Source organism: Glandiceps talaboti, chromosome 12 (assembly GCF_964340395.1).
Source record: "Glandiceps talaboti chromosome 12, keGlaTala1.1, whole genome shotgun sequence".
Taxonomy (NCBI): domain Eukaryota; kingdom Metazoa; phylum Hemichordata; class Enteropneusta; family Spengelidae; genus Glandiceps; species Glandiceps talaboti.
The window spans coordinates 9,868,001-9,895,445 of NC_135560.1; the positions used below are offsets into that span (position 1 = coordinate 9,868,001).

The window sequence follows — 27,445 nt, forward strand, 5'->3', positions numbered from 1 at the left end:
TTCTTGTTTGACTTTCGTAGTCTTCAATGACATCCACTAATGAAAGTGACAAGGCTATTCTTTATTTGGTGACAAAATACCAATCAGATTCTACTTATGTGTTTGCTTTGGCTTCCTGTCAGCATCCACTTTGATTAAATTGGTGATTAAGGAGAAGCGATCTTTGAACTGTGTATAAAAAAAGTCTAGCCTGAAGTGTGAGAACAAGATCTCTGTAACTTTGTATAAATCTCTAGCCTCCAGTGTTACCTTAAAATGCACATTTAGAGCTAAAGGCATGACATTTTAATACAATACACACTAACAGGGACATTATTTTACAAATTAAGAGCTATGTCCACAAACAAAACTACTGGTTGTAAAACTCTGGGTATGAATTACATGTACATCTTGTGGTAAGAAGTTAGATTAGGTGCAGATTAGATTATCAGTGATAACTTAATCCTCTTTCTTGGTCATCAGGTACTACACTAGTGCACATTTTTGCAAAAGTTTGGGAACCCTGTACCAAAGTTGAGAAGTGTGAAAAAGCTGGCACAGATTTCCATCACTTGTACCAAATATTTTTTGTATGGAGAAGGGGGTGGGGTGAGGGTGGGGTTCTCCACTCATCCCTCTGCACCTCTAATAAACTTAACCATACTCTGATTATACTTTTCCTGATGTCAGAGCACCAGTTTTTTAATTGCACGCAGTCTCACTCTTCTCCTGCTTGCCTTTGTGGTTTGTGGGGAACCTTGGTACATTTGTAAAAATACTTTGGGGATCTCAGATAGATTTTACCTACTTCACTGCAATGTTACTACCTAACAAGTTGCAGATACATGTAGCACAGATCAACTTACATCAGAATATAATCACCTACCCTAATCCACCACCATTATAAATTACAAGAATGAAATACACTGATCCTATATCCTGAGCTGCCTTTAAATCTAAGTAAAGTGAACGTACTTTAGAATCGATTTTGCTAAATAAAGGACTTTGGAGACTTAGGAATTTTCAATACCTGCTTGGAATCTTTAATAAGTATGTCTGTGACCTGGGTGACAATCCCTTGTTAGCAGTCTCTAATTCTATGTCTTATTGACAACGCCCCCTTTACGACTGACTGGTCTACAAACACGGCTGTGTTTAATACAGGTCTACATTATATTAAACATAGGTGTTGTCTCGAACCAATGTGTATGGTTATAATAATATTTGATATGAACTAAAGCATGACAGGTTTGTTTTAGCCTGACGAAGAACATTTCTACATTGGTTTAGCAGTAATATTTTCTCTAGGGTTTTTTTTTCTGACAGACACTCTCAGTGAATACAATAACACCAGTTAAAGGCGATGACACTAAATTACTGTGTATAGCCAAGTAAATGACCTGTGACGTAGAAGTGTGAATATGTCATACAATTTGTTTTGAATACATACAGGTAGAACAAAGACGGCTATGTCAAAGTTCTTTTAGGAGTAGTGCTCACATAGACAGTGGATTCTCTTTCTCCAACACCTATGGTGATCATTCTGTGGTACATGTAGCTGTGCTAATATTATGAGCTTGGTGTTCACTGTTCAAACAGTGTTTTTGCTAAGGGCAGTAGTAGGTACAACTGCCGGACATCAGACCGTGGACAAACAGAACCTGTTACAAACAGGAAAGTGATCAACTAAATTGGATTAATAACACTTGGCATATTAGCATATATTGGAAGTACAGACACTCTATCATTTGATAAGAACAGTTTTATGGCCACTTTACATAACAGTTTGCCTACACAAACAAATTTCTAGCTCCCCTTGCAATATGTACACATAAAGAGGCCATAAAACTGTTATCAAACCACAATATGTAATACAAGTCCTGCTGTTCCAACATGCTGAGCCAAGTGTTATTAATCCAAATATTTGTTTACTTTCCCTGTTTGTTACAAGTTCCATTGTTGACAGTCTGATGTCAACAGTTGTAACTTTGGGGAAACACTGCCATTTTTACCCCTTTTTCCCCGCTCTGTTACCGGGGTTCCCCAACCGTAGCAAAAACACAGAGTTCAACACAACATCAACAAAACACATTGGAATATATTCAAAAAAAGACATATGAAATATTAGTTTCAATTCTCAACACCTGTAATAGATTTCTACCACCTAGGTTTGTCATTAAAATGACGACTATTCAATTTCTTGGTCGACATTTTAACTTCTGATCCACACGCTACACATGCATTACTATAGGCATGCAGGAATAATTCGACCGCCGTGTTCTATTTTGAATTGAAGGCATTCAAAAGACACAATATTCTATCATTCTGTACATACTTTAAACCGTATATACCATGGTGTATCGACTTTGGATTTGTCTTTATTTTAGAGTACTAGTATTCTGTACAATGACTTGAACATCCAAAAAGACTGTATTTTCAGACTGCACCACTTTAAATTTTCATGGCTCATTTAGCCAGAAAAAAAAAAAAGCTGCCGTTCAAAGAGACTGGCACTTTAGATATCCTTGGCTTGTGATTTCAACAATTAGACGGTCAAGGTAACATAGATACCATCCCATTTTATTACACCTGTGTTGACCATAATAGTGTTACTCTCATTAGTCTGAAGTGTACTTGACAACTGGTTACCTGCTTATAAGTGTACTTTCAAGTTTGTTCTAGATTCACCAAATGGTGGCAACAATACAAAAAGTAGAAATGGTTGCTAGGTTTTACAAGTAAAGTATACCACTCCTAGTATCCACACCTACTTTGCTATGTATTCAATACCACTTTATGCTTGTTTAGTTTTTCTGTTTGTTCTCTTCAATGTTGTATTCACATTTAGAACAGTTCTGTCACCGCCAATAAACTGTGACCAGCTACGTGAATTAACTGATGAAGCCATACAAAATACCTGTGTATTGCTATGGTTTTAGAACCTTGAAGGGAGGGATCTTATGAAATTTGTATTCAAACACCTATGTCCTACTATGGTTTTGACATTCTTGGTATCAAAACGAAGAGATTTTGTGAAATGTTCATATAAACACCAGTGTTTTGCTCTAAGGTTTCTACATTCTTAGTATTCGGAAGGGGAAAATCTCAGTAATGATATTTTCATTACTCGGCATAAAACAGGGTTTCCTGGCTACACACACTGGGAACTTTAAATAGCCAGAACAAAAACAAGAAAAACACATAAATTAAAGATTCACAACCATATTAGCCTTGGGACATGCCTTGGTCATTCTCCAAAAGTTCATAAAGAAATGATCAAGCCAAGTCTGTGGGCTGCAACTATATTTTTGTTAAGGGATGTCTAACACATCATATAACTCATTTGTAGTACACCCCTCATGGTGTCAACAAGGTGTCAGTAAACATTTTTAGGGATTTACTTCCAAAGAATATTTTACCTCTGTGAGCAGCAATTTTCATTTACAAATTTAAAGACAAAACTGATTCCGGTTTAACAGGGTTTCCCCATTAAAACCATGGTAGACGAAAGTGTTAGCTTTACAAGTTCGATATAAAATGACAAGAACGTTCTCTCAGTGCAGTTGAATTTAAAAGTTTTTACTTCTACGCTTCAACCACTGTAGTTCTTGTCATTTTATATCAAACCTGTACACATCTCATCAAGTTCTGGTCATCCCATTAAGTGTGTATTCTCTGTAGTTGGACTGAACTTTACTTATTCAACAAACTCATTAGCTTTGCCATATTTCCCCCTGTCTTGTACAGTTCTAGTCTAGTGCTATCTGTGGAATCAACTCTCAAGATCTGAGGTAAAGAGATGATTTGAAACGATGGGTAGATCTCAACTACCAAAATAGTAATCTAGTGTTATCCATGACATCAAATCTCAAGATGTGTGGTAACGAGACGATGCAATACCACGGGTATGGTAGCATCCGGACTACCAAATAGTAGTTGGTGCTATCCATGGTATCAAATCCCAAGATCTGTGAAGAGATGTTTCAAAATGATGGGTAGATCTGAACTACCAAAATAGTAGTCTAGTGCTATCTGTGGCATCAAATCTCAAGATCTGTGGTAAAGAGATGATTCGATACCACGAGTACGGTAGTATCTATACTAGTACAGTTCTGAAACCCTTAGAAAAATTCCTCACACCATATCTACCACTGGTTTATCTATTGACGGTTATACATATATTTTGTTGACTATCTTAACATCCAAATCTGTTGTATCTATTGCTGTCTATACCACTTGTTTTTCTATTCATTGATATAGCTCAGAGACTTGGCTGTTTGTCTTGACTATGCTATTCACCATGTTGACGACTCAGTACACTGAGTCAAGTAGCCAAGTCTCTGGGCTATCAAACGCCTGTGAAAATAATTAAAAGAAAATTTTACACTCCCAGTATTTCTTGTTTATATAATCACAACTTTGAGGAAATGAAATGCCCAACAAATTGTAAATATATTATTTTTACAGTAGATGATTATAATGTTTATATAGCAACGTTAATAATGAATACATTTAGGTTGCCTTGAAACGGCCACATAATAGAAGGGTAATCATTAACTTTGTTTTACTGTTCAATAAACTAGTCTGTATTGTGTCTGAATTGTAGTGTAAACTGAATCGATAGAATCTACCAGCAATGATTATTTAAAGAGTGGGTAAATATTCTACTTACATGTAACAATAACAGTATGGCTTGCACCACATGCAATCAATTTGATGCAACTTTCAGGAGATTCAGTTCCAGAGAGTGTCTTCCAGTTCAGAAGTCCTTGGTCAAATCCTATATTTCCATCAGTACCTACACCACCGTGTCCATGCTGGCCGAACTCGCCACAACCCCAGCTAATCAGTTCACCTTTATCGTCACTTTCCCATGCTTTAATGTTGTTATTGCCACAGCTGACTTCAAGTGTTGTTGAGACAGACTGGTTGTTGTCACCCAGGTCTTCCAAACAGTCCATCTCAGACACAGAATCACTGATGGAGACTTGTCTGTGTACACTACGAGCAGTGATTTCACTGTCACAAAATGTTGACTCAGCACCCTTCACTGACTTCACAGACATGCTTTCAATGTTTGTACTTATTAAATCAAATAACTGCAATATTTTCACAAATTGTCCACGACCTAGCCAAAAATTTCTCTTCAACTGAGTAGGCAATGGTAATTACTTTAGACATAGATTTGATCAACTACAAATTAGAATCCTAGGGAGTTTATATGTTGCCATAGCGATGATGGTTGTCATAGACACCACTGACAGTCTAGATTAATTTAATCTCCTTCTATAGTTTGATTGTTAATTCAATTTTTCACTCTAAACCTACTTGAACGGTTTGATTTGATATTAATTGTTTGCTTTCAGGTTTGTGTTCCCTAGAGTACTCTGATTTCTTGTATCAATATTTCTGAGTGCCGAGTAATTACTTATAAAAAGTGCAGCTGTTTAAAAATAAACTCAGTCAGACACACCTCCTTTTCTGGCCACAGAAAGTGACTGCACTGCAGTGACTTCAGAAAGCCAATAGACTCTGAAAAATAATCTAAACCTGGTTTCTTGCAATGAAAAGTGACTGAGACTGTATGATGATTTCATAAACTCAGCACACTGTGAAATACACTATACCGGAACAGTGTTTCTTTCACTGAAATGTGACGAGACTACAGTTATTTCAAAAAACAATTCTACACAAAATAAACTAAATCTTATCTGCTGTGTCCTTGGAGCTGACTATACTCAAAGTAAATATTACAGATAAAAGTGTTGACGTAAATTTGCTTCTTTAGATTTGGTCTTTGTATGTTGCTTCCAATTCAGAATTTAAGCTGATTCTGAAGGTGGAGAAGTATTGTTGCATAGAAGGATTGGTCTTGTTTTCTCTACTTCTTGATCTTTTGACTTTCTCGTAGTTGGATTCTTGATTTTTCTTGTAGCTTATAAGTTATAGTTTGTGGTTTTATGTTCCTGATGTAGAAGTTACTGTAAGTTTCATTTCTTGATCTGCTTTATGTTCTGATATATTACCAGTGTATTCATCTTCACTGATGCTGTATCTGTAAAAAAACAAAATAAAAAATTATGGGATGACATCGAATATACAAAAAAAGCCCCTGTAATTAATTCACTAAACGGTACAATTTCAAATTTTTATAAATCCATACTCACGCTAAGAATCCATAGCATAAATTTGATGAACTATTAATAAATATCATATTGCAATGTTGTGTTTTTCATCATTAAAATCTTTTAAAACTTCCTCCTTCATGAAATACATAGCTTGAAAAAAAGTGAGTTGTATATAGCAAGAAATTTACAGGGCTGTGATAGGATTCGTCTTTTATAGCACACCTGTCATAAGACTGAATCCACATGCCTGTACAGTCTCTGTATCTCGAACGATCAATATATTGTGCAACACTTCACTTTCAAATTTGTGTTCAAGTACTTATATCCACACCATAGTGACTATACCAATGCCGAAAAATTACACAAAGGGATCCTGACACTCTGTACACGCACACAGCTTTTTAAACAACAAATAAAGTCGCTATTCTCTTGTATGGAGAAACATGAAGAAGTTTGAACAGTCTCAGGCTATGTTGATTTACCGACATGTAAAAGCTCTCAAACCTTCATATCATGAACTTCATATATCAGTAGATCATATTACTGTGTAGACACAACTGTACATACAATGTCCATGCACACATGAAGTTAGAATTGTTAAACCCAATTCACTTGTCACAGTCTTACATAGTATGTGTGTATGTCCTCCACTTCTGGTGATTGTGTGCTACAACTAACTGTTTATTTTGGATCAAGAGAAGAGGTCTAAAGAAATAATTCTCAATTTTCCACTTGACAACCACCTGTTGCTTTGCTGAGTTATTGACATATCTACTTACATAGCCTTATCCATTGACTGTCTCTAAGCTATAACTAACATGTCCTGGTAGTGTGATGTAATATTAGCCTTACCTGTGAACTGTCTCTAAGATTCTCAACTTACTCTCAAACTGCAATACATAGCTACATTGCCTCACCCTTGAGGTGTCTCTAGGACGTACATGGTTGAAACTCACGTGTAGTATGAAGTAACACCAAAACTGCCATACTATGATTGATAGTAAGATGCATGACATCAGGACACAACTACACCACATATGCTATATCTATGCCAAAGTTCAGTAAGGGTGGCCTTACTTGATTCTATGTTTCTCATATGACCTGACTGACCCTTTCTTTATTCAATCTGGTGAAATGTTTTTAAACAATCGATGCCTCCACAGGTGGTATATTCTACATTGCTACAAATTTCAAAGAAGCCATCACTGCAAAGAAGCCTGGTATTGTATCCCTCACATTATAGGTCATTTAGAAATCACTTCTTTCCACTTTTGGAAACATGCAAATTCTCCTGGCATGGTTTTAAACAACAGATATTTGATATTAGAATGTAGTTTGATGGATTATGGAAACATGCAAATTCTCCTGGCATGGTTTTAAACAACAGAAATTTGATATTACAATGTAGTTTGATGGATTATGCAATGCACAATCATGTACAATCACGTCTCAGCATTCATTATGCCACAATTAAGTGGAGATAGCGATAGGGTTAGAGTATCACAAACTGCAAATGGTCTAGTATTTCTGTACAGGTGACCATGTCAAAATCACAACATGTACATGTAACCATCCATCAGTACTGATACAGTGGAGGCTATCTTAGTATCTAGTTCAAAGTACAATGTATATGGTGACTTCTGAACCCTTATGACAAGTAGTTTACCAGTATAAAAGACCCTTCACAGATATTTCAGATACATACATGTACACACTAGTCTTGTCCTCACCTGAATCAATATGAAATTGTTTACGTTAAATCAGTGATTTCTCTCCCCCCCCCCCCCCCCCCCATGAGAAAACAGCAATGGATTCGAATTAATTCATGTTTGCTTTTGCATCAGTTTCCAATTGATTTAATTTGAATCAGTTCAAAACCACCCCTCCTGAGGTGGTTTCAAAGTATTTCACATAACCAGTTTTACTGCACGTTAAGAAAGGAGAACCAAAATTAGTTCTGATTTGATTTTGAGCCAGTTCAAAATTCCACATAGGGTCACTGCTATTGTATAGCAACTATACTAACTCACCGTGTTATCTTAGGTGTCATACACCAATGTCTACAATTGAAAAGAAACTCATTTCAACTCTGACCTATAGTATTCATTTACTTGCGAGAGTCTATCTATCTTGTTTTCAACCAAACTAAACCTCTGATAGCAGGTACAGATGTAGTGGTAATCAGTGAACATGACAGTTTGTACCAATACAGTGGTATATAGATTAGAGCTATCATCACTATTACCTAGTCATTGCTGAAATCACTTTGTTCTTGATATTACTATCACAGAAATACACATATACATTCATACAATCTGAGAAGTCAGTCCTTGGAGTCTTGGACAACTAGTATTAAAAACAACACAAGGAGAATCATGTGTGTATGTGTTGGCATATATACCGGTATTACAGTTGAACATCAGAAGTATGAGAAACATCGATATACATCCTAAAAAGACACTCAACTCCTGGGTTGGTTACAGTGGCCAGCTCTGGTAGGCGTGTGTAGCCAATACTGTCAACCCCCAGACCCCATAATAACCAAAAATCAATACCCCATTTTAGACCATACAGGTTTTAATAAGATTCAACATCTCCGAATTGCAGTAGTTCTATAATAGAGGATTACAAAATTTAGTGTTAACTCTTGTACTTTTTTTCCTTCGGGAGGCACAACATTTTAGGACATTTCATTAAATGACACAGTATGACTTCCTAAAGGATTTTAGACCAAGCAAAATCAAAACAAGTATAGAGTGGACCCCATTTTTAGAACCCACAGCTCAAAAACACCAAACAAACCCATTTTAGACCAAAGGGCTAGAAAACATACACAAAGAGTGGCATCTAATACAGTGTCAAAAACGGGAGTAGCTCTTTCCCCTCCTCCTAGACTGTACCAAATAGTCACCATACCATGTGTTGAGATGTGCAGTAAATATATATACAAAATGTACTTGGTGAGTGATTATCCATAGACCCAGAGACTGAGTCCCTTTCTGTGTAGGGTCTATGGATTATCTAATCTCATTCACCTACTTCTGTTCAAATGATCACCTTTTGTTAAACAGAATACTTACAGGATTAAAATAACACTGACAGTTAGTGCAACAATAGACTGTCAATAACAATACCCAGAGAGCTGTAAAACCATTCCCTTGACAATTGTGTATCTGACCATACATGTAGATGTTGGCGACCTACGGCTAAATCGTATTGTGGTGACCCATTGCAAGTATATACCACAATCTAGCATGATTCTTGTTGGGAGTAAGCAATCTAGTAGTATTTGTATAAACATGCCTGCTTCATAACATTCAGAATCATGTCCCCAAAAAATCAATAATCATGTTGTGACATGATACTTTCTTCTGTGTGGTCAATAGGTCAGAAATATCAGAAAACTTTTTGAAGTATGAAAATAATGTTTGTCCATATTTGCCAAAGATTTAATATACATTGACAAACTACATGATTGTGAAGAACTTGTCTGGCTGTTCAACTTATCGAAATACAACACTGGCATAGTGCACCCAGACATTACCTAAATTGAATGATAAACAATAGAGGGGGTATGGATGAACAATACACAGGTGTAGTCAACAAGTCAATTTTCTGAACTCTTTTGAAAAAGCAAAACAACTGTTAATAGACTATGTTGACACACCGAGTGTTGGGTTTTTATTGCTGATTCAAGGGGAAAGTGAAAGCTGTTTGTGTATATATGCCTTCCCACTGCAACACTTCACAAAAGGTCCCCCCGACAAAATGTCGCTTGATCCAAATGTCCGATATACCTACTACTAAAAAATATCTGTGTCCATCTCCCTTTCTCTCTCCATATCGGAATACTCCCTACCGGTACCCTCTCCCATCATGCAGCATTGAATTGCTGTATTGTCAGTACCTTTCATTCTTTCATTTCTCTCCTTACAGGAGAATTGCCCATACAGTCTGTGAAATGCAAGTTTTGCCCACAGAAATACTGGCTGAGTCATGAATCTGCAAAACAACAAAATCCTCTCCCAATGAAAAATCATGTACGAACAGCATTTTGCACTAACAACTTCATTGGCTATGCTTGAAAAGAACACAGTATATACTTTTGAATGATTTTGCATTCAACTTCTTACAGCAAAATCTGCTTGAAGCAAGGCTTGACAACTATACAGTACTTACTACACATATCAACATCCTTCAGTCTAGATTGATAATGCATACATACGGAGTAAATTTACAAGTCATGTAACACTCCATTATAACTTAGAAACACAGTGTCCTAAATATTACCAGGAGCTGTGCACCCTGACTGACTTTATTACACATATGTAAGCTTAAACCAATGTCTGGGGGCACTTGTTTGTATAGGCTGAGACACATTAGCTGTACATATTGTTGTCAGCAGTTGAATTTCTCTAGAATGGTGTTTTATTACCTATAAGTCTGCAATGATACTTCATGGTAACAAAGGAATGCTATCAAATGTCCATACACATGAGCTTCATTTCCTAATCAGTTGCATGCTAATAACAGAAATAAATTCAATATTCTCTCAACTTGAAATTACTTTGCATGTCATCTGATTAAACACTGCCTCAATGAATAAATAAATCATAACCATAAATACTGTTGTATCAATAACTTTGAAGGATCTCGAGTCAACAATTACTGTTTACATGTACATATCACATATAATATGTGTCACTATAATATGTTATGATTGTGGAGAACATGGATTGGTATGCTAGCCTAGTGTAACATGATAGTTCTGAAATGTACACGCAGGTACTACCATCTTACATTATACATACAGTAAACTAAATCAAAAATTTATATCAAAGTCTAATGATGTTGATTTGTTCAGAGTGGTGAGTAAGGGGCAAGATCAATAGTTCAAAGCAGGATAAAAAAACCTAAATTCTTATACTTGGGCCTATGATCCACTAATATTGGGGTTACCATGACAACTATAACTATGCACGTGAAACAGTCCATTTTACCAGATTTAACTTATTCCAAAGGCTTCCAAATCACAGCAAAAACATTTGCGGTACACAGTGTTCGTGTACAATGCCATTCTTTTCTTTCTAACAACAGAACTGTTTAACACACTACAGGCTTCAACTAAGTTGATATGTCAATCCGTTTGTCAAAGATATAAAAGAATTTTAGAGTTAAATCGGCCCCAAATAACCTATCTACAAATCTATCATAAATAGTGTGACCACATACACAATGTGCATGACGACAGCCTTGTGTACTAAATGTCTATGACCTGGTGCGAACTCTTCAAATTTGCTGTTGATATAGGTGAACTGTTTGACCACTCACCTGTAGACTACACTACACATACCATAAATAAAGTCCATATTTAGTCTGCTCACTGACATGTAGCGGAGTCATATTCAGTCCTACCACGCTGTATTAAACACTCAAGTGTCTAAATTACCGGGCAATTGCTACGATTCTATAAACTTTGTTAAAGGCAGTGTTGCATGACAACATGCTGAACCAGTGATGACACGCAGACAACAATGTACTATACCCTAAATTAACTCATTGAGATGATCAGTTTGGCAAGGGTAATCCTGAATGGAGAAAGCACGAGAGTTGTGTCTGCATGTCATGGCCATCCACTAGTATAACAAAGAAATGGCCATGACTCCATAATGGTTTAAAGTGGTTGGTGGTCAGTCTCACATAGAGTGAAATGAGCTGTTGCTGGGCAAAAAAAAAATTGTGCATTCCCTGCTTACAGTAATTGTTGCCAAGAGAACAAGTATTAGAAATACAAGCAATATTAGTCACATTGCTATTTAAGAAAATTACTAATTTTTCTGACCACAGGTATCCAAAATAGGCAATAACGAAAGAGCCAGGAGATTGGCAAAGTTTAGAAAGGTAAATTTAGATATAAGCAAATTCATCAACTGGTTGCAAAACCCATGATATACTAGTAGTAGGCCATAACAGCAAAATGGGGCATGCATACAAGTAAGTTTGGACTATTTCAAACTGGAAATTAAGGAAAAACTAATTACCAGAGTTACAGACTTTGATGTGACATAACCCTTCAACTTATATACTGAAAATACAGAGGGTCACTTAGTGTTATTTAGTTCAAGTCATAGGTGACAATTTCACTACATACCGGTATTTTTATATTGTTTTCTTTTTTTTCAATTAGTTTTTGTAATAAATAAGTAGAGCAATGTTAGTCATTTTTGTACAGATTTATTTGTCCAAAGTATTGAACCCAATTTAAAGGGGCACAAGCTGAGTTTATATGTTTTTAGGGTGAAATTTCTTTCTACAAATTAAAAGTTACTCACAGTATTCTACTTACTGACATATACTTAACCATCACTTGCAATAGACTGAACTGAAACCTGGTATTAAGATATAATAACTTATAAATGATCTGAAAACATAATTTATCACACATATGAAAAAATGTACAGGAACTCCGTACTATGCAATCAACAGTCCTAACAATGTCAGAAGATAATTGTAATGTCATAGAAGATATGCATTGACATTAATATTATACTAGAATAGTTTACAAGAAATTTTGTAAGTATTTTCACTTGAGTAAAAAAAAGCTTATAAACTCAGCTTATGCTGGTTTTGTGAATTTTTGAATATATAATTTCTACATTTGATTGCTATTAGTCATATTGTTTCTGTGAACACCTAGACCCAAGAATCTATATAGCACAGGGAACAACAGCAATTATAATATAATAAGTAATTATTTTGTCACTGCTCGATCATCTAGGAACTAGCTATACTGTAAACCTAAATATTTTCACTACTCGAAAATTTTGCAAATTTATAGTATTCAGCTAGTTCTCAAAAGACAAAATTTGAGTAACTACAGACTGGTATATTGTGTTCATGTACAAGAAGGCATTTTAGTCACTCCAGCGAAATAAGTAAACTATAGGTCAAATTCTGTTGACTGAATCAATATAGTAAATGTCATCTATTGTCTAAGACAAGAGGGTAATTATGACACCTTCTTTTGAGAATTGACACAACTTTTCATAGACTGATCAAATAAAAATTACAAAATTCGCAGTGAAAATGGGTTTTTAAAGAATACTGGTAACCATACAATACATATATGTAGTAGAATAGAAATTGACATCAAAATAAAGTGTTGTTAATCACATATTATACTTTGACACTTGGTACACCTGACAAAATCGCATAACATCATTGTGCTGATGACGTCTGAGCAATTCGAACAAAAGCTACATAGTCGCTTCAAAAAACTAGATTCCAATAAGGTAACTTCACTATAGTATTACTACATACATACACACACACACATACATACATACATACATACATACATACATACATACATACATACATACATACGTATACATACGTACATACATATACATACATACAATACATATTGCGTCAATACTGTAGTCTAGATGCTAATATGGTATCGAATCATCGCCGACCCAACAGATTGTCTGAGATTTTAATACCACTGATGTACCTAGACTATCAATATTGCACCAAATGCCATTGGTACAAAGCCTGGGTGTGATTACACTGTATTTGATTTCACACTTCAATACAGTGTTTTGTTTTCAACAACCAAAGGAGTTCCTACCCACAGATTGCATGTATTTACACAAGCCTGAGTCACAGCAAACAATACTCAATATTGAAAGAATACAAAAAAAAGAAAGAAATTCTGCTAGGAACTACATTGCAGCTATAAACGCAGACATCATTAACAACATAATGCCTCCATTTGCGTAAAATGATGATTCACGTAAGCGCTTTTTATGAGCAATTACCATCTTCAAAATGAGCCTAGTTTATTTCTTTCTTTTTTTGATTCAATGCAAACACTGAACATAGTTCTCTTGAGTCTTATTGAAGAAAAGAAAACTGCTAAGTCTACAATGAATATATTGAAAGACAGACATCAAACAAAGGAATCTTACTACACCTTACCGTAACTCCAAATAAAATGTCAAAGATCAAGATTAGTAAAGTCTGTGACTGGGACTAGCAAATAAGAGTTAAAGCTGTTATTCTATTACATCAATTCAAAACACATTGATGTGGAAATTATATACCACTCTCAAATGTTGGTATGTACTTAAATTCTTTCGTCTTAATCAAAATAGACTGCGTGAGCTGAATAAAATGTTGGAACTTGTTCAACTCAGCCTTCAAAAACAGTTACAGGTATATCGAGGCGGTTAGGTGACCGAGTATGTTGTTCCATTTCAACTCGTCCCATTCAAGTCGCCCCAATTTCAACTCGCCCCAGTGTCAACTCACCCAAATTTCATCTCACCCCAATTTCAGTGCATTGGATTATTGGTCAATTATTTCTGTTTTATTTTTCAGTATCTGTTAACATCGAAGGTCTGCCGGGTTTTCTTACCAAAACGATGGAGGGATAATTTAATCAAAATGAGATTTCAATATATTGGACACAAGATGTTTTAACTTCTACCGTAATGTCTTTTAATTTTTATAACTAAAAAATCCGGAAACACAATCATGACCACATCACACTATAAATCCTAATGCAAGTATTCACAGGCTTCCGGGAATTGATCCAATCAAACTTTGTACTTTTATCATTTGACTCCCAGGCTGAGAAAACACAAAAGTTTTAGTAAGCTTTTTGATCAGATGGAAATCAAGATGAACGATGGCCACAAATGGAATAGGCCTTTACATGTATATACCTTGTTTACATATTTTGCATGTAGGCGAATTCCCATTTTTCATACATAAACACATAAATCATATTGCAAAAATATGCATATTACTTACTTAAGTATTTTTGATTTGAAAGGGATTGAGACGAATTGAAAATGGGACGAGTTAATATTGGAGTGAGTAAAATTGGGGTGAGTTGAAATTGGGACGAATTGAAATGGGATGAGTTGAAATTGTGCTGAAGTGAATCACAATCATATTGGTTGTTAAATGTCAGGTCCTCTCTTGGTATGAGATTTACATATTATTGTATCTATCAATTATCTAGATATAATGTGTATCAATAGACCAATTCTCTTTCAATGAAAGGTTCATGCTTGAATAGGAACTCTTGCATAATCAACTGTTATTTCCATGGAAACAGCAAAAGGTAGCATTCTTTCAACACTATCCACATGTGTGTACTATTTTTTTTAAACTGATATAAAATTCATGGATATAGTTTTAATTCAATCATATTTGTTTGTTGCTGCAGCTGATAACTGAGCAAAATTGCTTTTATAATTAACAAATTATTAAAACAAGTAATTTTAAGCATATTAAAAATTAAAGAAGATATAGTTTTTAATTAAATTCTATTTGTTTATTGATGATAGCCGAGCAAAATTACTTTAAAATTGCATGATACTTCAATTGAAGTACAAAGTCCTACTCTTTCTTTCTTCTTTTTTTATTCATTTATTTATCTACATTTATTTGGGGGACCTATTAGTGCATATGATGTATACACAAAGTAATATTAAATTTCAACTCATCTTGCTAACTGTTGTTTCGCGGCGTTTATGTGCAAATAATGCAACCGCAACGCTGGGAATTAATTTGTAAATTGACTAATTTTCAGCCTAAGGACATCTTTTCTTCCATTCTATGGCTCCCTTAAATCTTATGCCCTTACTGAGTTGTTGCCATAACAGTAGCTGAGGAGTTTCCGTTTTATCCAATAGTTTTTTTATCTACCGAAACCACCCCAGCGAGACCTTGAGTTTTTATTTCATTTCATTTCCGAGGCATTGATAACATGCATTGACAGTGGTCACAAAATAATTACTCCGTTCCCCGGCTAGCTATTCTCAGACAACCGTCGGTCGTCTGCGCAGAGACGAACACCCCACCTCGACAGACGATACGCCGTTGAACTGATGCTACACTACACGTACGTGTAACACCACACCACGGTGCGCTGACTTGATCTGCATTTGAAGGACACAGTTGAATAAAACTATTTATAACAAAAGACACCTGGCGAACATACCACTCACCTGCAACAAGTTTCCAACAGTTCGCGGCACGGACGGACGGAAAACAGCTGCAATTGTTGTTTTGCGTAGAATGTAATATATTGGCAGTTTAAGTCAAATGGTGTTGACAACTACATCTAAATAGTGTAAGCAACAGTTGACTGGCTATCTTGAATGGCATTTCATGGCTAGTTTGCATTTAAAAAGAAAACAAATTAAATAAAGGGTAGGGGACGAAACTAGAAAAAAGTGCAAAATGGCGATGCAATGGTTACAATTTTTTTACCGCTGGTGGCGCACGACGCCACGAACGTTACTACTAGGCTTGTTTCAATATTATACTTGCAATTTAATGTACTTTTGGAAATTCACCCGTATATTTTGTTAGAGAAGACCTTAGGGACGATATCAATAATTCAATGTAGGATAAAAAATTAAAATCGTTTAGTTAGGCCTCAGTACCCACACCCATCCATCCTCGCCACACCCTTATCTTAATTGGTTGTATTGTAATTGGCCAAAATTTAAAATTGTTTCAGATAGCAAAACCAGTGTGTAGTAGCATGTAGTACGATGAATTTAATGCCACTATGTAGTGAGAAAATTGTTCTATTGACACTTAGAGATGTGTAATATATTGAGGATTGTGAAATATTCTTTCTCTTTTTTTTTCAAGTTTTATTCCCTCTCATGCCATGAGTGATAGAAACAAAAATTCTTTCGTTGACGGGTTCGAGACCAATAGTTCATGTAGGATAAAAATAAACTCTTCTTAGTTTGGGGGTGGGGGGCGGTTGAGCCATTTTAGTGTACTATTAAAATGTTTTAATATTGTGTTTCTATATAAATTATACTTATCCATACAAACACCACACGGGAAGTAAATAAATATGTGGTTTATTTACCCAAGTGTATAAAATGATTACAAAATAATGGTAACAAAAAAACAAAAGAGAGAAGGGTAAATGGGGAGTCAAGAAATAGCTTACAGCTAGTCTAGCCTGATCCCCGACATTGTACATTGCGAATGATAACAATAAGAGGGTTCAGTCATTAAGATGACTGAAAACATAACTGGGAGAGAGAGAAAAAAAAAAAAAAATATATATATATATATATATATATATATATATATATATATATATATATATATATATATATATATATATATATTTATATATCACATACATATACATATACATATACATATACATATACATATACATATACATATACATATACATATACATATACATATACATATACATATACATATACATATACATATACATATACATATACATATACATATACATATACATATACATATACACACAAAAATAATTTTTACTACATGAAAAAGTCTAATACAATAAACGAAAAGTCTATACATCTGTAAGTTTACAATTCAATCACCTGTACTGCTCTTCTAAATATTGTTTCAGAGATTTCCTAAAAATATGTTGGGAATTTTTCGATCTGATTTGAATAGGAATATCATTCCAAATTTTTGCACCTACGAATGAAATAGCAAACTGACCAGTATTTGTTCTCGCATGGTACGGGTAAAGATTTTGACGATGGCAGAGTCTCGAGTCATATTCATGTTTTTTGTCACTAAAATAATCGGACAAGATATGTGGTGAGTTTAAGTGAACCAGGCTGTAAATAAAAGAACCTATTAAGAGTTTGTGAAGCTTGTAAATATCTAGAATATTTAGCTGTATAAATAAAGGAGCCGAGTGTTCCATGTGAGATTTGAACAGCATCGTGCGAACAATCATTTTTTGAGCAGTTAGAATGCAATTCAGATATATTGGGTAAGTACTGCCCCAAACCTCTAGGCCGTAAGAAATATGGGGAAGTATAAAGGCATTGTACAAAAGTATTAAAATACTTAGTGGTAAAATGTGTCTTAGTCTATACAGAATTCCATATTTCTTCCTTGTGAGTATATTTATTCTGTCAATATGGTCAGACCAGCTGGTGAGGTGTTTATCTAATGAAATTCCAACAAACGAAACAACATCCACCTCTTTGATTTGATCGCCACGAATGACAATAGAACTAGTTACATCTATTTTTTGTTGTCGACTCCTAAAGATAATAAAATTAGTTTTATTTCTATTTATGGTTAATTTATTGCTAGCACACCAGAGTTGAACATCATGTAAATGATTTGATACTGTAGTAAGATCAATGTGATATGGATTAGAAAAAGAATGGAAAAGATTGGAATCGTCTGCGAACAGTCGAAAAATCAAAGAATGTTGAAGACTTTTATAGATCATTTATATAGATAAGAAATAAAGTGGGACCCAGAACTGAGCCTTGAGGTACACCATGACAAATTGTGGATTTTTGATCAGGGTCAGGTTGGTACTATGTTTTTTTTCTAAAGCCGTACTGGTGCTTGTACAAAATATCGAAATTATCAAGGTAGGAAGTAATTTGTTTATTTATAGCTTTTTCAAAAACCTTGTTAAACAAGGGCAGAATTGATATCGGTCTATAGTTTCCAACTATTTCCCTATCTCCTTTTTTGAAGATAGGCGTAACTTTTGCAATTTTTAGGGCTGTGGGAAATACACCAATTGAAAACGAAATATTTATAATGTGGGCCTATGGCTTTGATATGACATCAGCTGCGTCGATAAGGAGCCTTGGGGGTAGATTATCCCATCCGCTAGCTTTTTTGCAATCTAAATTGGCTAAAAGTCTGGTTACCTCAAAGACAGTAACTGGTTGAAGAAAAAAGGAGTGTGGTAAAGATAAATCAAGATAATCCCTATAATCACAAGATGCATGTGGAATATCGTTTGCCAACTTTTCACCAACTTGAACAAAAAAATCATTGAAACTCTGAACTACCTCAGCTGGGTCTGACACAACACGTCCAGTACCATTTACATCAATATTTAAATTTTCTGGCAAGTTATCAGGAACGTATTTCTTACCCAAAAGATCATTCACAACATTCCAAATTTTGTTACTCTGGTTTACATTGTGACCGGGCTGAAGGCTTATGTACATGTGATATCACATTATATGTAGTGTCTCTACGTATGGATGGTATATAATATAGATTATATAGAAATATATATATATATATATATATATATATATATATATATATATATATATATATATATATATATATATATATATATATATATATATAAAACTCGGTGAGTATCAATCTGCTAAGACAGTGCTCTATACCGCAGTGGCAGAGCGCAATAGTTTTGGTAGTACTGGAACTCTTTCTTGGTTGTAACCAAGAAAGAGTTCCAGTACTACCAAAACTATATATATATATATATATATATATATATATATATATATATATATATATATATATATATATAGTGTCTGATGATCGCAATATGCGTGAAACTCCGAGTTACACCCAAGAAAGAGTTCCAGTACTACCAAAACTATATATATATATATATATATATATATATATATATATATATATATATATATATATATATATATATATATATATATATATATATACACGCAGTACGCCGACACAGATGAAATACATTTGTTTGAAAAATAAAATGGCCCGATTACGAAGTACGAAAATACCCCTTGCTCAGCCTTGTCAGTGGTCGGAGTATCTACTACACTGGTTGTAATTAGACTGGCAAAAGTCCCTTGGGAGATTTTTTTGTTGCATAATCTTTACATTTTGTTAAAATTTGTCATGTTTAATTTCAAATTTTGTGGAGGAAAATGTGGTCAACTTTTAAACAAATTTCACAGTTAATAGTGCTCTCCCATTTAGTGTTCACCGGTGACTATTCGACTATTCGGGTGAAAAGTTAAAATACAGAGTCAAAAACACCCCCCAAAAACCCCGCAGAAAACAAGTCTAGGGTGCCGCAATGGAGAGGTGCCAAGAGTCGAATCGGTCGGGACCGGTCACAAAATTAGTCTGTCAACGTAACACATGCAATATTCACCAATATTGTCAGATTGAAATCGGTGACTCTATACGTTGAATTTAAATTGCGTTAATGTCTGGTGACCATGGATCGAAATAAAGAAATACTGGCGTTAATTCTTGGTGAATGCTGATCTAAGAGCCAGCAGGTGCCGTCAACGAAGCTGTTCTTGCAAAAATATAATTATGTTCTTACGCAATTCTTAAGTGGGTTTCCAACGGTAGAGGAAGGCATAGGAGAGAAAACAGGGAATAATTTGCGTTGGGGAAATCTCGATTTTATATTAATAGAGTGGGAGGAGAATACTTGGAATTGTGGGCGGAGGGGCGCACATTGCCAACCAGTACGTCAAAATGAATTGATCGGGTGGGGAGTGGGTAAATAATTCTCAATATTGGGTGGGCAGTGGGGCTGGCGGGCAAGTTGAAACCTACTGGGAGGGCTAGGGATGAAGGGGTAGATATCTTTCACCACCAGTGCCAGTGAATGTTATAATCTACGAACATCATAAATAGCTTTGGAAAATTCTCTAATTCATTATTATCTTTGTATTCAACACTATAGTGTTTTATATAAATCTATAATTATCTATTGTTTTCTGTTTGTTGTTTTTGACTCTATATAATGTTTTTTTTTTGTGTTTTTTTTTTACATTATTTCATGTCACATAAAATATACTAAGACTATACCATACGAACAGCTATTAGTATTACGGTATTAACACCCTCCTTTACTTTATTTTATTGGAGGAGGGGGGGGGGCTATTCTAGTAATAACATTATTTTGGGTTTGAAAAACATATAATTATTGAAAATCACAAATTTTCCCGTTGGCTGCACTTGAAGAGGAGTAACATCACCCATTTACATGATTTAGAGTGGTCCCCTTGGTTTTCACCTGGTTTTCACTGAGAGAAATTGCATTTTTCGGTAAACTTAAGAGGCTCGAACGCCCCAACTTCCTGTTAATTAGACACTTGGCATGTCAAGATGGCGCGCTAAATCAAAGGTGATTTCAGGTCCTGATGTAACATGGCTGTATATGGCCGTCCCCTTTGAATCACTACATTGTACATTTAGCCTCAGCCAGTCGGATAACCTGTTTAAAGTGTGTGGCACAAGAATTCGAGTATGCCGAAGCCTAATTTAGGAAAGCTTCGTAAAAGCTCCGGTGATACCAGTTCGCCGGCCTCCTCTGCCTCTGACACCAAAACACAAGTTACTTTGTCGAGATTCTTCAGTCCGTGTACCTCGCAGAAGAAAGAGAGTACGGCGGGGCAAGAAAATAACATAGATGCCAAAACATCGTCGTCCGGCACTCAGAGTCCAGAAAGGCACATCAAAACGGTGAGTCGTGTATAGACACTTGTGACCTGAAATTTGCAGGGTATGAAACTTGGGACTGCCATGGCATGCGAAAGGTTTTTTTAAAAAAATCTATGTTTCTATTATTTGGCTGTATATAATTATTATCGATGATTTTGTTGTTGTTGACATTCTGAACATACTATGGGTTACACATGTCATGCACTGTCACAACGAACGATATTGTAGTGAAATATTTGTGAAGCTGGACAATTGGACAAATATTTGTATGCAGTATATCACACTGGTAATGAGTGATACATATGTATTTGTAATAACACGTTTATTAAATCATTTATGCCATGTACTTATTCATTTGATATTTTTACATACATACATGTAGTAGTCAATAAATCTCAACAATATTGTAGCCTGACACCCTATATTTAGGGTGTACTATGTAGAGTTTACAGAAACCAAGTCATTACATGGTTAAAACTTTATTATCATAATGGGGTCCTGGTAGGACAGAAGTTACCATATGAAGGATTTAATTCTGTAAGCTTACAGAGGTTGCAGGGATTGTATGATCCCCAGGGAGTCGAGGACAATGTATACCTGGGATTGTTTAACAGCTACTGTACCAATATACTATAGGTTTGTGGCAGGGGTAATAATTATCCAATGGAATTGTATACAGTATAGTGTCATTTTCTTTTTAAAGGCACTTATATTAAAACTGTGTTCCATTAGTGCTGTTACTTTATTATTACATTACAGTTGAATATGACATGTGTGTAGAACTGTAATTTTAAAAAAAAATTATTTACAGAACTGTGTAATTTGCCTTATCTATTAGTTTCCAGAATATAGGTTTGTTGTGCATGGAAAATCAAAAGATAATAAAAATTACATTGATATTAGGTATAGGCATGTTATTTGTGTGTCCAATGGGTGAGTTCAGAATAAAAGCAGTTTGCAATCCGTTAACTATCCATGGCGCTAATCTGTGACTATGCTTACTCTCATAGTAGACAAGAGCTAGCGCAGTCACATATTCAGCACCATGGACAATCTAGCTAACAGATTGCAAACAGCTTTTATTCTGAACTCACCCACTGTCTTTGAGGTACATGTATATTGTATATAAATAATGCATTGTCTTCCCATTGTGGTATCCTTTCAGGTCAAAGTTCACTCACCATTCAGGAAGAGAAGCAGTAATGATGATAGTCAGACACCAGTAAGCAAGAAAGCTAAATTAGAAAAGGATAGTCCCCCTCCTGCCAAGGTGAACCAGGGATTGGAAGGTATGACATTATACAAAAATTTGTCAAAATTATGCTTTTAGCTAGACTAAATTATTATTGGTGAAATTTAACAACAAACACCGTCGTAACACCTTAACGATGGTCAAGCAGTCATAACACCTTAAAACTGATACACAATGTAGGTCAGTCCGTCAGTTGAAAATTAAAAACAGTAATAACATAAAGTAAGTGAGTATCTGTTTGTGATACGTTGAATTCATAATCATACTTTAACAGTCTGAATGACTTAGAAATAGCAGTTATAATTGAAGCCATGTGTTTCATTAAAATTCAGCAATAAATGATTATTAATGCTCAGGTACATGTTCATAGGGTGACAATCAGTGATGTTGTGATATTTTTCTAACTCTGCCGTAGAGGTCAATTTTTCTTCACCAGATTAAAGAGATATAGGGTTGGTCAGGTCATGAAAAACTTAGAAATTAAGTACTGCTGCCTTTACGTATAGTAGTAGCTCCATTTGTTGTAGTGGTCTTGATTTTCTGTGATCTACATGAAACAACCTAGGTAGTATAATATTGTAGAATATAACAGAGATTGAAAACCGTGGTAAATAGAGTAAATCAGGTGTTTTTCTCTATCAGATTAAAAACCATCTTCAGGTAAAGTACTGTTAAAAGGTGATGGCTGTGGCAAAATACTTTAATATATCTCTTTCTCCCAAAGGGATATTTGTCTGTACACAAGTGATTACTAGTTGGAGAAAAACAGGATTTCTCAATTTGATGTTGCACATAATGTTATTTTAATCAGTTTTATGTTACACATACATTATGTTATTTACTTTGTTCGTAGGTACTCCTTCAACTTCAAGTAAAGTAAGTATATCTAGTGATACTCTGTCCAAACTAGGAGGCTTTTCTGCAAGTAGTGGTAATACTTCTGAACTGGAGAAAACATCTAACCAAACAATTAGACAAAGATCTACTGCAGCAAGTTCTGCTGAATCTAAGCGTGTTTCCTTAAATAGAAGAACTTCCACATCCAATGGCAACAGTGGAAATGATGATGCACAATCTGATAGCCAAGATGATATGGAGATACAAGATCAACCTATGAAAGCCAAGGTCAAAGGCATATTTGGAGTAGAATCCAAAAGTAGAGGGAAAATAGAGGGTACATGTAGTGTGAAGGCTTCACGGAGCAAATCAAAGTATACACCACTTGAAGTACAATTTATGGAAATCAAGGAACAATACCCACATTCTGTCTTATTTGTTGAATGCGGATATAAATACAGATTCTTTGGTGAAGATGCACAGGTGAGATATATGTCAAATTTAGTAAAAACACCAGGGGTACCTATTGTCAGCCTTTGTGGAGCTGCAACAAACCGCACACACTATTTTAGTCATACATTCTGACATATGATATTAAGAAAATAGTTTAGGTAGACTCCATTTCAATGCACAAACAAACAAACATGATTATGATACGAGATGAATTTGATGTAAGTATAGTCTAGTTAACATTTAGGTAATAGTGGTGCCTCAAGTTGGTTCTAGTCTGTTTACTCCGTTTATCTACGGAGCTGATCTGTGACTCTGATAGCTGTTGTACACTCAGTTTGTTAATAGAATCCTATATGAAGTGGATGTTGTGATTTGAAAATATTCCCATAAGCTGATTGGCTGCAGTGAGGAGTGATTACACTCATCAGACTGCATTGCATATCTTGCAGTCAAATGAAGTCATTATGTAAATGTACATGTGTAACAATGCATGTTGTAGTTGTGCTTTGTGGAGACATTGAGTAACCAGAAACTAAATTCTGTACTTTCTGTTTGAATGTATACTACTTATGTTTGCTTTCATGTGGTATAATAACCCATTTTGTTACTGACCACCAATTTCTTCAACAGATTGCAGCCAAAGAACTGAATATATTCTGTCACTTAGATCATAACTTCATGACGGCCAGTATACCGGTACACAGACTATTTGTACATGTGACAAGACTAGTCAGTGCTGGCTATAAAGTTGGAGTTGTCAAGCAAACAGAGACTGCTGCTTTGAAAGCTGCTGGTGACAACAAAAGTGGACCATTTACAAGAAAATTAACAGCTTTGTACACCAAGTCAACACTCATTGGAGAAGATATCCTTTTATTTAGTGCACTGTAGACAAATGGTTGGTGAATGGTATGCAACATTTGCCATCCATTCTCCAGGATTGCACTCAATCAATTGATGAAAAATACTGAAAGAGGGTAGCCCAGGTGATGAGGTCAAGCTTCTGTAATGCCCAACATACCATTTTATTGCATTATGTCGGCAGCTAGTCTGTAAGGTGATGTTGTAGCTTAAATTTTGCTAGATGTAGGTTGAGGGCGCTCGCACATGCGCATGGGAAGGAAACAAAGTTTTGAAGTGTGCCTTTTGGGCCAACGTGTGTGGGAAGAAATATTCCACATTATTACTTGACTACAGACGAGTTAACCCCGATAACAGAGGTTCGTACTTACTTTAGACCTTTGTGAAACACTTTTAGGTATTTTGAATGTAAATGATCGACTTTTAGATCTGTTTTGTTGCAAGTTATCATTGCCACTACCATCGATTGTCATCGTCACATGTTTGCACCGGATGTGAATTTTACCATCGTGAGATACAGAATATTGAAGGACTTTGACTTTGATATTAGACCTTGCGAGATATCTTATGAATAGTTGTAAGTTCTTATCATGTTTTTGAGTACTATTACTGTTCTAGAACTCCTGTAAGTACACATAACTTAGTAACAGTGTTAAAGTATTGGAGTCGATTTCTCATTCATGTCAATAGGTGGCGCTATCCACCTAAGTTATTACTAGAGATTTGAAGTGTTGTATTTTGTATTTACAAGTGTTATTTATTGTGTTATTTTCAGTTTACGTGTCTGCGACATAGTGTGCCACAGTGTGTGATTACGTTTCATTACGTGATTATAAGCATTCAAGTATGACAAGTCTACAGTAAATAAAGTTTCAAGTTACTGTGAAACCAAGGTGTCAATTATTGTCGATGCTACTACATAGTAAACTCTGTGGTGGAATAACTTGAACATAAGAAGAGAGAGTAAACCGTTGATGTAATGTGAAACTGTAAGAAGATACATCAAACTCTCAATATCTGTTCCAAGAAAACAAGGTAACTCAACTCAAGACTCAACCAGATATTTGGGTGTATACTCAATGTGAGAAGATAAAGTGAACTCTTCAATTCTGTTTGATGAGAAGAAAAGAAAGAAGTTAACTCTAAACAACAGGTGTGTCAATATTTAATTGCACAACAGAAGTTTATCAGCCATGGCAGGTATAGAACCAGATGAGTCTATTGTAACGATGCGTGAAAGAAGGCAAGTAGCCTACGACCAGGCAGTAAGGGAGCTTGAAGATATTATCGAAGCTCTGAACAATTTGTTAAGGGTGCATGGTAGTAAAGCACAGGTTTTAGAACATCACAAGCAGTTTCTAAGACTTTATGATCAATATCTCACTGCTGAGAATGACTTGTATTACTGTCTTTCTGAGCATGACCAAGGTTTCTACAGTCTCATGTTTGCTGGCAGACGTAGTTATGTGAGGGAAATGCAAACATCTGTCGAGAATTATTTTGGCCGTTTTATAGACCCAGAAGACAGTGCATCCCAAACTAGTGGCAAGACCAGTAAATCGAAGTCCAGTAGAGGCTCCAGATATTCTACAACATCATTGTTGCGGCTACAAGAGGAACAGAAGCAGGCAGAAATTAATGTACGTAAGTCAGCTTTAGAAGAAAAACTCCGGTTAGACATTCAAGGCAAAAGGCTTGAAATGGAATTAGAAATGTCAAGACTACAACTGGGGAAATTGGAAGAAGAGTTCAGACTAAAGCAGGAAATGGCTGTCAGTAATGCCCGCACACAAGTCTTGGAGCGTTTTGAAGAAAATGTAAATGGTAGCTGTCTTGACACTCAAATCACAAGGCCTGAGTCAATCAAGCATAGAGTTGATGTAAAACCCAAGTCAAGTGGTACCAAGTTACTACCCGAGTCAAGGAGGCAACCAGTAGACACTACAGCTGAAGTAAGAGATTATGTTTATTCATTGCCTGAGCCAAGTCAGCCTAGAACAAAGACAAGAAATCCGCAAATGGAGACTTTACAGCAACCTGAAGGAGTACAATCTCACCTTGTTAGCGGATTCAGCAGATACAGTAGACCAGATGAACACAGTAATTATACAATTCGAGCTCCAGAGACAATACCCATGTCAATTGATCGTCCTGTTGGTAATGGTACTGTCCAGCGTCCAGAAGTACCTGTGTCAACACAACCAGTATCTTCAGTAGTTCAGCATGCAGGTACACAGAACATAGGTGAAATGACCGCACGTTGTATTACAAAGGAACTTAGAAAACCACAGGTTGAGTTGAGTAAATTTGGAGGAAATCCCATGGACTTTCCTAGATTTCTACGCCAGTTCACTACCAGGATAGTAGCCTACACAGATTCTGATGATGAAAGAATGAGCTACTTAGAACAATATACGACAGGCGAAGCACATAAGATCATATTGGGTTACTCACACTTGAATAGTGACATAGGCTATTCCAAGGCTATGGTAGAATTGAAAACCAGATATGGAGATCCAGAAGTTGTTGCTGCTGCATACATTAAGAAGGCCTTGAATTGGCCAGCAATCAAATCAGATGATGCTAAAGCACTCGATGATTATGCAGTGTTTCTCATGGAGTGTCAATATGCTGTTGGCACTGTAGATGC

At 35.5% G+C, this 27,445-nt stretch overlaps 2 protein-coding genes across 4 annotated transcripts in view; one reads left to right on the forward strand and one right to left on the reverse strand.

Moving 5' to 3' along the window:
- The window catches only part of LOC144443553 (uncharacterized), a 145,198-nt gene extending 128,843 nt beyond the window's left edge, over nucleotides 1-16,355 (reverse strand). For 2 of the 3 annotated variants that reach the window (XM_078133083.1, XM_078133081.1), the window contains exons 1-2: nucleotides 16,133-16,355; nucleotides 4,652-6,034 (exon numbers count right to left, since the gene is read on the reverse strand). In XM_078133083.1, the coding sequence (XP_077989209.1) occupies nucleotides 4,652-5,045 (394 nt within the window). In that variant the 5' untranslated portion in view covers nucleotides 5,046-6,034; nucleotides 16,133-16,355. Of the gene's footprint in view, nucleotides 1-4,651; nucleotides 6,035-11,438; nucleotides 11,528-16,132 lie in introns of those variants that run through there. The other variant, XM_078133082.1, reaches the window with a different exon arrangement.
- A 4,724-nt stretch (nucleotides 16,356-21,079) lies between these two features.
- Nucleotides 21,080-27,445, forward strand: part of LOC144443280 (DNA mismatch repair protein Msh3-like) — a 31,503-nt gene continuing 25,137 nt past the window's right edge. The window contains exons 1-4 of the mRNA XM_078132719.1: nucleotides 21,080-21,413; nucleotides 22,558-22,681; nucleotides 23,498-23,964; nucleotides 24,565-24,799. Of these exons, the coding sequence (XP_077988845.1) occupies nucleotides 21,198-21,413; nucleotides 22,558-22,681; nucleotides 23,498-23,964; nucleotides 24,565-24,799 (1,042 nt within the window). The 5' untranslated portion in view covers nucleotides 21,080-21,197. The remainder of the gene's footprint in view (nucleotides 21,414-22,557; nucleotides 22,682-23,497; nucleotides 23,965-24,564; nucleotides 24,800-27,445) is intronic.